Source organism: Carassius carassius, chromosome 10 (genome assembly GCF_963082965.1).
Source record: "Carassius carassius chromosome 10, fCarCar2.1, whole genome shotgun sequence".
NCBI classification, from domain to species: Eukaryota; Metazoa; Chordata; class Actinopteri; order Cypriniformes; family Cyprinidae; genus Carassius; species Carassius carassius.
Genome location: NC_081764.1, coordinates 34,042,395 through 34,057,071, shown reverse-complemented (window position 1 = coordinate 34,057,071; position 14,677 = coordinate 34,042,395). Strand labels below are relative to the sequence as shown.

The window sequence follows — 14,677 nt, the reverse complement described above, 5'->3', positions numbered from 1 at the left end:
CAGGCCAAATTTAATAGATTTTTTTTTCTGTGCACCAAAATAGTTGTGTTGTAATTAACTTCAACATCAAATAAAACAAAGCAGGTCAAATGTTTTTTCCCAGTTTGGTCCTTTTTCTTCACGACATTACGACAAACCTGACTTGAGCCAATTCCATTTTCATTATCAATAAGAAAGATGGAAAAAGGTCAAGATCGCAATATAAGCTGTCACTTTAAGAACTGAGCCCAAGTCTAAAATTCATCAGATAACTAAAAATAAATAAAAATCCAAAAAAAAAATTAAAAAAAATTCAAACCTACGACATAGCACTAAGAAATAAATTCTTTTACGGATGTCTAGATGAACGCTCGGTCCAAATCAAAGTATTTCAGCACCCCTAAGCTTTCAAATTAGCAAAGCAAATGAGCCAAATCAGTGCAAAATATACACGAGCGTCAAAATAGAAGCAAACATTTCGCCTGTATCAGTAGCATAACTCAGAAACTGGTCTGAAATCACCTAGAGATAAGCTAACAGCGATTGATTACAGTTTCAGCAGAAATCTATTGGATTACACACATCACAAAGTCCAATAAACCTGCCCTCGGTTCAGCTCCGAGTGCACAGATGTAGAATTAAGAGCACTGGTGTTTTACAAGGAATGTTGGATTCATGGCATGAAATCAATCTTAGATATCAGCACTGACTGTGCAAACCGTTTCTAAATCAAGGCCGCACATTACAGACTGAGCTCAAGTGTTGGTGTGTGTGTGTGTTCAGGCGTTGAGGGCCCTCCAGCGGTCCGAGTCGATGCTGTTGATGCTGTGTGCTCCGCTGTAGGGCCCCGACACCACGTCGTCCAGATACGCTCCAGAGCCGTCGATCTGTGTGCTGGAGTACGAGCCGTGGTCCAGATCCTTTCGGCCCAGGCCCGAGGACGAGGTGTTGGGAAGATGAACATCCGAGTCTTCCGGCTCATCGATTTGGGACTTGTAGGAGAAGAGGATCTTGGGCTCGGAACTGAAGGGAAATGAAGAGCACGTTAGAAAAAAGCCTGAACATCATATTAAAGTATAATAGTTTCATTTTGGACAGGATGTCATTCTTGCCGTTCTTTATCATTGAATGCATTTTTAACACACACAACTGTTAGAAAGTTTGAGGCCAGTATGATTAAAAAAAATAAATAAATATGTTTTATTTAGGAAGGATGCTTTAAATTGATCAAGAGTGACTGTAGAGACATTTATAATGTTACAACGGATTTGGATTTCAAGTAAATGCTGTTCTTTTGAACTTTCTGTTCATCAAAGAATCCTGAAATGTATATTAAAAAAAAGTATCACCGCTTCCACAAAAATATGCAGCAGGCTCATTGGTAATAATCAGAAATGTTTCTTGAGAAGCAAATCCTCATATTACTCTCATGGAAAGCCAAAAGAAAAAAAAAACTAAATTATTAGAAAAAGTCTTAGTTGTGACTAAACAAAACGACAAAAATGTACCTTTTGGTCATAATCATGACTTTTTTTCTTATAATTGTGACTTAGTATGTCATCATTTCATAATCAGGACATTTAATATTATAATTATGATTTCGTAATGTTTCTTTAATGTGTCAGAAAAAGGTTTCTAAAAGATAAAATTATATAATTATGAGATAAAGGACAATTATGAGATAAGTCAAACTTATAATATAAAAAGTCTATATTTTTAGAAAAAAAGTCATAATTATGACAAAAACAATTGTGACCATTTCACCTTTTTATGTCATAATTTTCACTTCTGTCATAATTAGAACTTTTTATCTTAGTTTTTTTCGATTGCTAAACGACAGTGGGCACAACTGGAGTCACATGTGCAAAACTAACTACAGTCTGCACAGCAGCAGTTCATGTGGACTAAACTCTAGTTTTTCATTTTTTCATTGCTTGAACACAGTTTTCCAAACTCTACACTTATCCCGTGACTTTAACCACAACCTGCACAACACTGTGAATTTACAGCACTTTGTTCAAATGCTAACACACTGCTGTCAAAACTGTGAAGCACACATTCAAAACAGAAGAGATTTCAAACACTGCTGCTGATTGCAATTTCAGGATTAGCCCTGAAAATTATTTGTTCGAATTACAGTATGTACTTTTAGTTTCTACCTTTTTTTCTCATTACTGTAATTCCGTAAGTTACTACAGACTATTGAAGCAAACTGCTAATTTTCATTTACCTTAAATAATTATGTTCTAAAAATGTAAATAAAGCATGTGAAAGAATGTCACTGATGAAGATGAAAAGCTTGTATTTTCTGTATTGGTAGTGTAGTGTATCTCAGCGAGGGTTGTGTGTAGTGTTTCTCCTCTCGGTGTGTTATGAGTGACGGTGTGTGTTATCTCAGCGAGGCTTGTGTGTGGTGTTTCTCCTCTCGGTGTGTTCTGAGTGACGGTGTGTGTTATCTCAGCGAGGGTTGTGTGTGGTGTTTCTCCTCTCGGTGTGTTCTGAGTGACGGTGTGTGTTATCTCAGTGAGGGTTGTGTGTGGTGTTTCTCCTCTCTGTGTGTTCCGAGTGACGGTGTGTGTTATCTCAGTGAGGGTTGTGTGTGGTGTTTCTCCTCTCTGTGTGTTCCGAGTGACGGTGTGTGTTATCTCAGCGAGGGTTGTGTGTGGTGTTTCTCCTCTCGGTGTGTTCCGAGTGACGGTGTGTGTTATCTCAGCGAGGGTTGTGTGTGGTGTTTCTCCTCTCGGTGTGTTCTGAGTGACGGTGTGTGTTATCTCAGCGAGGGTTGTGTGTGGTGTTTCTCCTCTCGGTGTGTTCTGAGTGACGGTGTGTGTTATCTCAGCGAGGGTTGTGTGTGGTGTTTCTCCTCTCGGTGTGTTCTGAGTGACGGTGTGTGTTATCTCAGCGAGGGTTGTGTGTGGTGTTTCTCCTCTCGGTGTGTTCTGAGTGACGGTGTGTGTTATCTCAGCGAGGGTTGTGTGTGGTGTTTCTCCTCTCGGTGTGTTCTGAGTGACGGTGTGTGTTATCTCAGTGAGGGTTGTGTGTGGTGTTTCTCCTCTCGGTGTGTTCTGAGTGACGGTGTGTGTTATCTCAGTGAGGGTTGTGTGTAGTGTTTCTCCTCTCGGTGTGTTATGAGTGACAGTGTGTGTGTTATCTCAGCGAGGGTTGTGTGTGGTGTTTCTCCTCTCGGTGTGTTATGAGTGACGGTGTGTGTTATCTCGGTGAGGGTTGTGTGTAGTGTTTTTCCTCTCGATGTGTTATGAGTGACGGTGTGTGTTATCTCAGCGAGGGTTGTGTGTGGTGTTTCTCCTCTCGGTGTGTTCTGAGTGACGGTGTGTGTTATCTCAGTGAGGGTTGTGTGTGGTGTTTCTCCTCTCGGTGTGTTCTGAGTGACGGTGTGTGTTATCTCAGTGAGGGTTGTGTGTAGTGTTTCTCCTCTCGGTGTGTTCTGAGTGACGGTGTGTGTTATCTCAGTGAGGGTTGTGTGTGGTGTTTCTCCTCTCGGTGTGTTCTGAGTGACGGTGTGTGTTATCTCAGTGAGGGTTGTGTTATCTCAGTGAGTTTTTCCTCTCGGTGTGTTATGAGTGACGGTGTGTGTTATCTCAGCGAGGGTTGTGTGTGGTGTTTCTCCTCTCTGTGTTTTCTGAGTGACGGTGTGTGTTATCTCAGTGAGGGTTGTGTGTAGTGTTTCTCCTCTCGGTGTGTTCTGAGTGACGGTGTGTGTTATCTCAGTGAGGGTCGTGTGTAGTGTTTCTCCTCTCGGTGTGTTCTGAGTGACGGTGTGTGTTATCTCAGTGAGGGTTGTGTGTAGTGTTTTTCCTCTCGGTGTGTTCTGAGTGACGGTGTGTGTTATCTCAGTGAGGGTTGTGTTATCTCAGTGAGTTTTTCCTCTCGGTGTGTTATGAGTGACGGTGTGTGTTATCTCAGCGAGGGTTGTGTGTGGTGTTTCTCCTCTCTGTGTTTTCTGAGTGACGGTGTGTGTTATCTCAGCGAGGGTTGTGTGTAGTGTTTTTCCTCTCGGTGTGTTCTGAGTGACGGTGTGTGTTATCTTAGTGAGGGTTGTGTGTGGTGTTTCTCCTCTCGGTGTGTTATGAGTCACGGTGTGTTTTATCTCAGTGAGGGTCGTGTGTGGTGTTTCTCCTCTCGGTGTGTTCTGAGTGACGGTGTGTGTTATCTCAGTGAGGGTTGTGTTATCTCAGTGAGTTTTTCCTCTCGGTGTGTTATGAGTGACGGTGTGTGTTATCTCAGCGAGGGTTGTGTGTGGTGTTTCTCCTCTCTGTGTTTTCTGAGTGACGGTGTGTGTTATCTCAGCGAGGGTTGTGTGTAGTGTTTTTCCTCTCGGTGTGTTCTGAGTGACGGTGTGTGTTATCTTAGTGAGGGTTGTGTGTGGTGTTTCTCCTCTCGGTGTGTTCTGAGTGACGGTGTGTGTTATCTCAGTGAGGGTTGTGTGTAGTGTTTCTCCTCTCGGTGTGTTCTGAGTGACGGTGTGTGTTATCTCAGTGAGGGTCGTGTGTAGTGTTTTTCCTCTCGGTGTGTTCTGAGTGACGGTGTGTGTTATCTCAGTGAGGGTCGTGTGTAGTGTTTTTCCTCTCGGTGTGTTCTGAGTGACGGTGTGTGTTATCTTAGTGAGGGTTGTGTGTGGTGTTTCTCCTCTCGGTGTGTTATGAGTGACGGTGTGTGTTATCTCAGTGAGGGTTGTGTTATCTCAGTGAGTTTTTCCTCTCGGTGTGTTATGAGTGACGGTGTGTGTTATCTCAGCGAGGGTTGTGTGTGGTGTTTCTCCTCTCTGTGTTTTCTGAGTGACGGTGTGTGTTATCTCAGTGAGGGTTGTGTGTAGTGTTTCTCCTCTCGGTGTGTTCTGAGTGACGGTGTGTGTTATCTCAGTGAGGGTCGTGTGTAGTGTTTCTCCTCTCGGTGTGTTCTGAGTGACGGTGTGTGTTATCTCAGTGAGGGTTGTGTGTAGTGTTTTTCCTCTCGGTGTGTTCTGAGTGACGGTGTGTGTTATCTCAGTGAGGGTTGTGTTATCTCAGTGAGTTTTTCCTCTCGGTGTGTTATGAGTGACGGTGTGTGTTATCTCAGCGAGGGTTGTGTGTGGTGTTTCTCCTCTCTGTGTTTTCTGAGTGACGGTGTGTGTTATCTCAGCGAGGGTTGTGTGTGGTGTTTCTCCTCTCGGTGTGTTCTGAGTGACGGTGTGTGTTATCTCAGTGAGGGTTGTGTGTGGTGTTTCTCCTCTCTGTGTGTTCCGAGTGACGGTGTGTGTTATCTCAGTGAGGGTTGTGTGTGGTGTTTCTCCTCTCTGTGTGTTCCGAGTGACGGTGTGTGTTATCTCAGCGAGGGTTGTGTGTGGTGTTTCTCCTCTCGGTGTGTTCCGAGTGACGGTGTGTGTTATCTCAGCGAGGGTTGTGTGTGGTGTTTCTCCTCTCGGTGTGTTCTGAGTGACGGTGTGTGTTATCTCAGCGAGGGTTGTGTGTGGTGTTTCTCCTCTCGGTGTGTTCTGAGTGACGGTGTGTGTTATCTCAGCGAGGGTTGTGTGTGGTGTTTCTCCTCTCGGTGTGTTCTGAGTGACGGTGTGTGTTATCTCAGCGAGGGTTGTGTGTGGTGTTTCTCCTCTCGGTGTGTTCTGAGTGACGGTGTGTGTTATCTCAGCGAGGGTTGTGTGTGGTGTTTCTCCTCTCGGTGTGTTCTGAGTGACGGTGTGTGTTATCTCAGTGAGGGTTGTGTGTGGTGTTTCTCCTCTCGGTGTGTTCTGAGTGACGGTGTGTGTTATCTCAGTGAGGGTTGTGTGTAGTGTTTCTCCTCTCGGTGTGTTATGAGTGACAGTGTGTGTGTTATCTCAGCGAGGGTTGTGTGTGGTGTTTCTCCTCTCGGTGTGTTATGAGTGACGGTGTGTGTTATCTCGGTGAGGGTTGTGTGTAGTGTTTTTCCTCTCGATGTGTTATGAGTGACGGTGTGTGTTATCTCAGCGAGGGTTGTGTGTGGTGTTTCTCCTCTCGGTGTGTTCTGAGTGACGGTGTGTGTTATCTCAGTGAGGGTTGTGTGTGGTGTTTCTCCTCTCGGTGTGTTCTGAGTGACGGTGTGTGTTATCTCAGTGAGGGTTGTGTGTAGTGTTTCTCCTCTCGGTGTGTTCTGAGTGACGGTGTGTGTTATCTCAGTGAGGGTTGTGTGTGGTGTTTCTCCTCTCGGTGTGTTCTGAGTGACGGTGTGTGTTATCTCAGTGAGGGTTGTGTTATCTCAGTGAGTTTTTCCTCTCGGTGTGTTATGAGTGACGGTGTGTGTTATCTCAGCGAGGGTTGTGTGTGGTGTTTCTCCTCTCTGTGTTTTCTGAGTGACGGTGTGTGTTATCTCAGTGAGGGTTGTGTGTAGTGTTTCTCCTCTCGGTGTGTTCTGAGTGACGGTGTGTGTTATCTCAGTGAGGGTCGTGTGTAGTGTTTCTCCTCTCGGTGTGTTCTGAGTGACGGTGTGTGTTATCTCAGTGAGGGTTGTGTGTAGTGTTTTTCCTCTCGGTGTGTTCTGAGTGACGGTGTGTGTTATCTCAGTGAGGGTTGTGTTATCTCAGTGAGTTTTTCCTCTCGGTGTGTTATGAGTGACGGTGTGTGTTATCTCAGCGAGGGTTGTGTGTGGTGTTTCTCCTCTCTGTGTTTTCTGAGTGACGGTGTGTGTTATCTCAGCGAGGGTTGTGTGTAGTGTTTTTCCTCTCGGTGTGTTCTGAGTGACGGTGTGTGTTATCTTAGTGAGGGTTGTGTGTGGTGTTTCTCCTCTCGGTGTGTTATGAGTCACGGTGTGTTTTATCTCAGTGAGGGTCGTGTGTGGTGTTTCTCCTCTCGGTGTGTTCTGAGTGACGGTGTGTGTTATCTCAGTGAGGGTTGTGTTATCTCAGTGAGTTTTTCCTCTCGGTGTGTTATGAGTGACGGTGTGTGTTATCTCAGCGAGGGTTGTGTGTGGTGTTTCTCCTCTCTGTGTTTTCTGAGTGACGGTGTGTGTTATCTCAGCGAGGGTTGTGTGTAGTGTTTTTCCTCTCGGTGTGTTCTGAGTGACGGTGTGTGTTATCTTAGTGAGGGTTGTGTGTGGTGTTTCTCCTCTCGGTGTGTTCTGAGTGACGGTGTGTGTTATCTCAGTGAGGGTTGTGTGTAGTGTTTCTCCTCTCGGTGTGTTCTGAGTGACGGTGTGTGTTATCTCAGTGAGGGTCGTGTGTAGTGTTTTTCCTCTCGGTGTGTTCTGAGTGACGGTGTGTGTTATCTCAGTGAGGGTCGTGTGTAGTGTTTTTCCTCTCGGTGTGTTCTGAGTGACGGTGTGTGTTATCTTAGTGAGGGTTGTGTGTGGTGTTTCTCCTCTCGGTGTGTTATGAGTGACGGTGTGTGTTATCTCAGTGAGGGTTGTGTTATCTCAGTGAGTTTTTCCTCTCGGTGTGTTATGAGTGACGGTGTGTGTTATCTCAGCGAGGGTTGTGTGTGGTGTTTCTCCTCTCTGTGTTTTCTGAGTGACGGTGTGTGTTATCTCAGTGAGGGTTGTGTGTAGTGTTTCTCCTCTCGGTGTGTTCTGAGTGACGGTGTGTGTTATCTCAGTGAGGGTCGTGTGTAGTGTTTCTCCTCTCGGTGTGTTCTGAGTGACGGTGTGTGTTATCTCAGTGAGGGTTGTGTGTAGTGTTTTTCCTCTCGGTGTGTTCTGAGTGACGGTGTGTGTTATCTCAGTGAGGGTTGTGTTATCTCAGTGAGTTTTTCCTCTCGGTGTGTTATGAGTGACGGTGTGTGTTATCTCAGCGAGGGTTGTGTGTGGTGTTTCTCCTCTCTGTGTTTTCTGAGTGACGGTGTGTGTTATCTCAGCGAGGGTTGTGTGTAGTGTTTTTCCTCTCGGTGTGTTCTGAGTGACGGTGTGTGTTATCTTAGTGAGGGTTGTGTGTGGTGTTTCTCCTCTCGGTGTGTTATGAGTGACGGTGTGTTTTATCTCAGTGAGGGTCGTGTGTGGTGTTTCTCCTCTCGGTGTGTTCTGAGTGACGGTGTGTGTTATCTCAGTGAGGGTTGTGTTATCTCAGTGAGTTTTTCCTCTCGGTGTGTTATGAGTGACGGTGTGTGTTATCTCAGCGAGGGTTGTGTGTGGTGTTTCTCCTCTCTGTGTTTTCTGAGTGACGGTGTGTGTTATCTCAGCGAGGGTTGTGTGTAGCGTTTTTCCTCTCGGTGTGTTCTGAGTGACGGTGTGTGTTATCCTAGTGAGGGTTGTGTGTGGTGTTTCTCCTCTCGGTGTGTTATGAGTGACGGTGTGTGTTATCTCAGTGAGGGTTGTGTGTGGTGTTTCTCCTCTCTGTGTGTTCTGAGTGACGGTGTGTGTTATCTTAGTGAGGGTTGTGTGTGGTGTTTCTCCTCTCGGTGTGTTATGAGTGACGGTGTGTGTTATCTCAGTGAGGGTTGTGTGTGGTGTTTCTCCTCTCTGTGTGTTCTGAGTGACGGTGTGTGTTATCTTAGTGAGGGTTGTGTGTGGTGTTTCTCCTCTCGGTGTGTTATGAGTGACGGTGTGTGTTATTTCAGTGAGGGTTGTGTGTAGTGTTTTTCCTCTCGGTGTGTTCTGAGTGACGGTGTGTGTTATCTCAGTGAGGGTCGTGTGTAGTGTTTTTCCTCTCGGTGTGTTCTGAGTGACGGTGTGTGTTATCTTAGTGAGGGTTGTGTGTGGTGTTTCTCCTCTCGGTGTGTTATGAGTGACGGTGTGTGTTATCTCAGTGAGGGTTGTGTGTGGTGTTTCTCCTCTCGGTGTGTTCTGAGTGACGGTGTGTGTTATCTCAGTGAGGGTTGTGTGCAGTGTTTTTCCTCTCGGTGTGTTCTGAGTGACGGTGTGTGTTATCTCAGTGAGGGTTGTGTGTGGTGTTTCTCCTCTTGGTGTGTTCTGAGTGACGGTGTGTGTTATCTCAGCGAGGGTTGTGTTTTATCTCAGTGAGGGTTGTGTGTAGTGTTTTTCCTCTCGGTGTGTTCTGAGTGACGGTGTGTGTTATCTCAGTGAGGGTTGGTTATGGGGTTTCTCCTCTCGGTGTGTTCTGAGTGACGGTGTGTGTTATCTCAGTGAGGGTTGTGTGTAGTGTTTCTCCTCTCGGTGTGTTCTGAGTGACGGTGTGTGTTATCTCAGCGAGGGTTGTGTGTAGTGTTTCTCCTCTCGGTGTGTTCTGAGTGACGGTGTGTGTTATCTCAGTGAGGGTTGTGTGTAGTGTTTCTCCTCTCGGTGTGTTCTGAGTGACGGTGTGTGTTATCTCAGTGAGGGTCGTGTGTGGTGTTTCTCCTCTCGGTGTGTTCCGAGTGACGGTGTGTTATCTCAGTGAGGGTTGTGTGTGGTGTTTCTCCTCTCGGTGTGTTCCGAGTGACGGTGTGTGTTATCTCAGCGAGGGTTGTGTGTAGTGTTTCTCCTCTCGGTGTGTTCTGAGTGACGGTGTGTGTTATCTCAGTGAGGGTCGTGTGTGGTGTTTCTCCTCTCGGTGTGTTCCGAGTGACGGTGTGTGTTATCTCAGCGAGGGTTGTGTGTAGTGTTTCTCCTCTCGGTGTGTTCCGAGTGACGGTGTGTGTTATCTCAGTGAGGGTTGTGTGTAGTGTTTCTCCTCTCGGTGTGTTCTGAGTGACGGTGTGTGTTATCTCAGCGAGGGTTGTGTGTGGTGTTTCTCCTCTCGGTGTGTTCTGAGTGACGGTGTGTGTTATCTCAGCGAGGGTTGTGTGTGGTCTTTCTCCTCTCGGGTGTGTTCTGAGTGATGGTGTGTGTTATCTCAGCGAGGGTAGTGTGTAGTGTTTCTCCTCTCGGTGTGTTCCGAGTGACGGTGTGTGTTATCTCAGTGAGGCTCGTGTGTGGTGTTTCTCCTCTCGGTGTGTTCCGAGTGACGGTGTGTGTTATCTCAGCGAGAGTCGTGTGTGGTGTTTCTCCTCTCTGTGTGTTCCGAGTGACGGTGTGTGTTATCTCAGCGAGGGTTGTGTGTGGTGTTTCTCCTCTCGGTGTGTTCTGAGTGACGGTGTGTGTTATCTCAGTGAGGGTTGTGTGTAGTGTTTCTCCTCTCGGTGTGTTCTGAGTGACGGTGTGTGTTATCTCAGCGAGGGTTGTGTGTGGTGTTTCTCCTCTCGGGTGTGTTCTGAGTGACGGTGTGTGTTATCTCAGCGAGGGTTGTGTGTGGTGTTTCTCCTCTCGGTGTGTTCTGAGTGACGGTGTGTGTTATCTCAGTGAGGGTTGTGTGTGGTGTTTCTCCTCTCGGTGTGTTCTGAGTGACGGTGTGTGTTATCTCAGCGAGGGTTGTGTGTGGTGTTTCTCCTCTCGGTGTGTTCTGAGTGACGGTGTGTGTTATCTCAGTGAGGGTTGTGTGTAGTGTTTCTCCTCTCGGTGTGTTCTGAGTGACGGTGTGTGTTATCTCAGTGAGGGTTGTGTGTGGTGTTTCTCCTCTCGGTGTGTTCTGAGTGACGGTGTGTGTTATCTCAGCGAGGGTTGTGTGTGGTGTTTCTCCTCTCGGTGTGTTCTGAGTGACGGTGTGTGTTATCTCAGTGAGGGTTGTGTGTGGTGTTTCTCCTCTCGGTGTGTTCTGAGTGACGGTGTGTGTTATCTCAGCGAGGGTTGTGTGTGGTGTTTCTCCTCTCGGTGTGTTCTGAGTGACGGTGTGTGTTATCTCAGTGAGGGTTGTGTGTAGTGTTTCTCCTCTCGGTGTGTTCTGAGTGACGGTGCGTGTTATCTCAGCGAGGGTTGTGTGTGGTGTTTCTCCTCTCGGGTGTGTTCTGAGTGATGGTGTGTGTGTTATCTCAGCGAGGGTTGTGTGTGGGGTTTCTCCTCTCGGTGTGTTCTGAGTGACGGTGTGTGTTATCTCAGTGAGGGTTGTGTGTAGTGTTTCTCCTCTCGGTGTGTTCTGAGTGACGGTGTGTGTTATCTCAGTGAGGGTTGTGTGTAGTGTTTCTCCTCTCGGTGTGTTCTGAGTGACGGTGCGTGTTATCTCAGATAAGATAAAAGATTTGTAATGCTTGGAATGAGTTTTGCAGCTGATGTGAACTGTTTAGCTCAGGTGACTGTTGCTAGTGCAGACTGTAGTTAGAGTTTTGCACATGGAGCTCCAGTTGAGAGTCCAGTTGTTTTTATGTCAAAATAGTGATTTTTTAATATTATAATTATGAATCAATATCTCATAATTTCAACTTTTTATGTAATACTTATAAGGTGAAAACATGAGCTTCCAAAGACACTGAAGACTGGAGTAATGATGCTAAAAATTAATCTTTGCTTCACACGAATAAATTACATTTTAAAATATCTAAAGCAGTCATTAAATTCCTAACAATATTTCATTTTTTACTGTGTTTTTGATCACATAAATGTAGCCTTGGTATTTACAAATACATTAAAAAATAACGACCCCAAACTCTTTGATTGGAAGAACATAACTGTAATGCTTTTAATGTTAACTATGAATTATTGATATACAAATACCTTATAATATGAGTGTCATTCAATTAAAGTGTATCAATTTGTACAATATGTCTAAAACCACAATGAATGTCGGGGACATTTGTAACCGTGTTTTTAAAAACTCTTTATGCACCTTGATAAAGAGGATTTTTTCTAATTCTTTTAAAAGGTTTGGAACAGGGAAATAACCACGTTTATCCTTTCTTGGTATCATAAGTGCTCTGATTTGACCACATCTTTGGATCATTTCTGTAAAATAAGGTTTGAAACTATCCAAACACAAAAGACATCCACAGACGTTCACTAAAAAGAGAACATGCTTGTATGAAAATTAGATTTTGAGGAAGTTGAAAACCACAGTGGCTTGTTCATCTGCTCAGTTACAGACACTCAGCTCCACATGCAGAACTGCAATCTGACAGGAATGAGTCGACTGAAACATGTCTGTAATATCCTGTAGTGGACTGAAGCATCTAAAGCAGGTGGATCTACTCACCCGAAGAATCCTTTGAGGAACGTCACATAGATCAGAGGAGCAAAGACGGAAAAGTACAGGAATGTGGTCACATCCACACAGCTGCAAACACACAGAGGAACAGATACACAGAGTCTGAAACCATACTGATGATCTGGCATCCATTTAAGCTTGTTCAGAAATCATTTTGAGCATTTAGAAGGTAAAGCAAATAAAAAGTATGATATTCAGTTGTTTTTGTAGCATTCGCAGATCATGAGACAAACCAATGAAATTGTAAAATTTGTGTTCATTTTTCAATCTTTTCACTGAAATTTCATGCCGATAATATATCTATTAGAAATGCATGGATGTGTCGGTCAATAATTGGTGTTGGCCGATAAAAGCGATTACCTGCACTATAATTGTCACTATTAAGATCAGGGCCAATTATCAAAAGTGCTGCAAGACATGGGTGAAGTTGTGAACTTGTCAAATGTAGTGCTGTCCTAGTTAAAAGCAATAATTTTACGTTTATTTGACACTAAGGATCACGCATAGTTTAAGTCAGGGTTGCCAGATCCACCGGTTCCCTTCACAAAACATTATTTGTAATGTGTCTCAAATACAATAACCGCAAAGAGCCTTGTGCTTTGTTAGTATATATATGTGTGTGTGTGTACAGGGTTATAAGATGAAACAGAAGGAGATGACTCCTCACCACAGGCCTTCGATGATGTCGGCACACAGCAGAGCGCTTCCCAAACCCTGAACCAGATTCAGCAGCGACAGGATTGCAGCGTACACATAAAAACCCCTCTTGGCTGCGGCACGAGAACCAGAAACACATTCACATCATCCTCTGAACGATTCCTCCAGTACAAACACTGAAACCCTGCGTGTACTCACATGGCAACGAGATCCGCTCTCTGACTGGAGTTTTAGGTAGGATGACTATCAGGGAATACACCTAAAACAGATTATAACGCAGAATTAATCATTAAATACAAACACAAAGTGGTTTTAAATAGAAAGGAGAAGTAATTAATTAGGTACCAAGAAAAAGAAACATGAGCTGGCCAACCAGAAGTGTCTCCCGCCGTGACCGTAGATGTTGAAGTCTTTAGCGGAGAGATGTTTGTCTGGGAAACGAATCTCTAGAGTCCCCTGCGAGAGCAAGAGATGCTGCATTAACTCACTAGAAGTCAATTTAACACACTTCTGCACTTCAGACAAGAGGTTTCTTAATTAACATTCAACTCAGCAGATGTTTCGTTAAGGATACACAGTATCTATACAGCTGTCTTTGCTCTAATAAGTGTATGTAGATGTGCACTGAATGGCTGTTGTGTATCACACCTGTGTGATGGAGTAGCCCAGAGCCAGGACCGCAGTGATGGCCAACACACGCTTGATGCTGGACTTGCTCTCCAGATGACCTGAGCAAACACAATTAGCAAACACCTCACTTTAACAGAAGTGCAGCACGTGCTCAAATAAACACGCTTCGTTTTCATGGGCTCTCACTGCTCAACATGTGCATTCACAAAACATGGAAGTCGCTAGCGTTGCTATTGTTAACTAAAACTACAAAAAACATCAGACTTTATCTTAAGAACCACTTCTCACTATTAAGTAACTATTAACTGACTTTTTCCTCAACACACTCCTAATTGGCTGCTTAATAGTTAATAAGATAGTTGTTAAGTTTAGGTATGGGGTGGATCTAGAATATGGTCATGCAGAATATGTGCTTTATAAGTAATAATAAAAAGCCAATAAGCAAGTAGTTAATAGTAGGAACTGGTCCCTAAACTAAAGTGTTACCAAAAAAAAAATGCTAAACCTAAAAAATAAAAAATTCTAATTTTTTTTATTAATTGTTATACAGCTGAAATATAAATATTAGATTAATAAAAATTACTTAAAAACTTTACATTTAAAATAAAATAAATAAATAATATAATTTGTATGAATTGATATACAACTGAAATAAAAATATTTAAAATATCTAAAAAAAAAATTTTTTAACTTAGAAATAAATGTTTAAGCACTACAATGACTAAAATACAAATAATAAAAAATTTATATTTAAAGATAATTGAGACTAATAATACAGGAACATACCAAAAGCCAGTCCGAGTATGATGACGCTGAGCTCAATAGCCAATAAAAAGAACCGTGTAATTTCCCAAAGCACCTGTGAACACACAGAAATCACATTTACAGCACATTTAGAGTCAATTAAGTCATGTTTTGACCCCAGCACTATAGCTGCTGAATATTTAGCCTTTTTGCACTGAGCCCTGTTTCATTTCTGACCGTGGATTGAAGTATTCTTTCAACATTTGTTGATTTTTTACTGAATGGAGAAAACACGAGAGTATTTGGAAGGGCTAGAAAAGCCTAAAGACATTAAATGTCCACAAAAGTTTAAATAAAAAGGGGTATTTTGTTAGTGTCATGAACAGAATAATGGTTCATAAAAACACCAGGATTAAGATTAGGATTCTGTTAGTAGCTACATAGTTCACAGATGTGTGTGTTTTCACCTTGTCTATGAGTGTGGCGGCGCTGGATGTGCTGACGGTCATGGAGACGATGGCACGAGTGATTCCTACAGCTGCCACCACGAACACCTGAGCGGCGTGAGAGAAGAGTCAATACAGCAGACCTGAAGAGCACTACACAGGTGTGGAGAGACTGAAGCAGAGGCTCCCCCACCGCACTTTCTGCTGCTTACCAGGATATAAAAGGCCACGAATATGGGGCTGGAGGTCAGACGGATCTTAGCGCGAGCAGAAGGGAGCTTCCAGATCAGGAAGATGAGGAAGGCCACGTTTG

The 14,677-nt window shown here is 44.2% G+C and overlaps 1 protein-coding gene across 1 annotated transcript; it reads right to left on the bottom strand.

Moving 5' to 3' along the window:
• Positions 1–714: 714 nt before the first annotated feature.
• Positions 715–14,672, bottom strand: LOC132151450 (transmembrane protein adipocyte-associated 1 homolog; the record flags this gene model as incomplete). Its single annotated transcript, XM_059559546.1, has 9 exons — positions 715–1,002; positions 11,876–11,956; positions 12,555–12,657; positions 12,743–12,803; positions 12,890–13,000; positions 13,193–13,272; positions 13,961–14,033; positions 14,386–14,472; positions 14,577–14,672. Coding segments are annotated over 9 exons (936 nt in total), but the record flags the coding sequence as incomplete, so codon positions are not given.
• Positions 14,673–14,677: the final 5 nt, after the last annotated feature.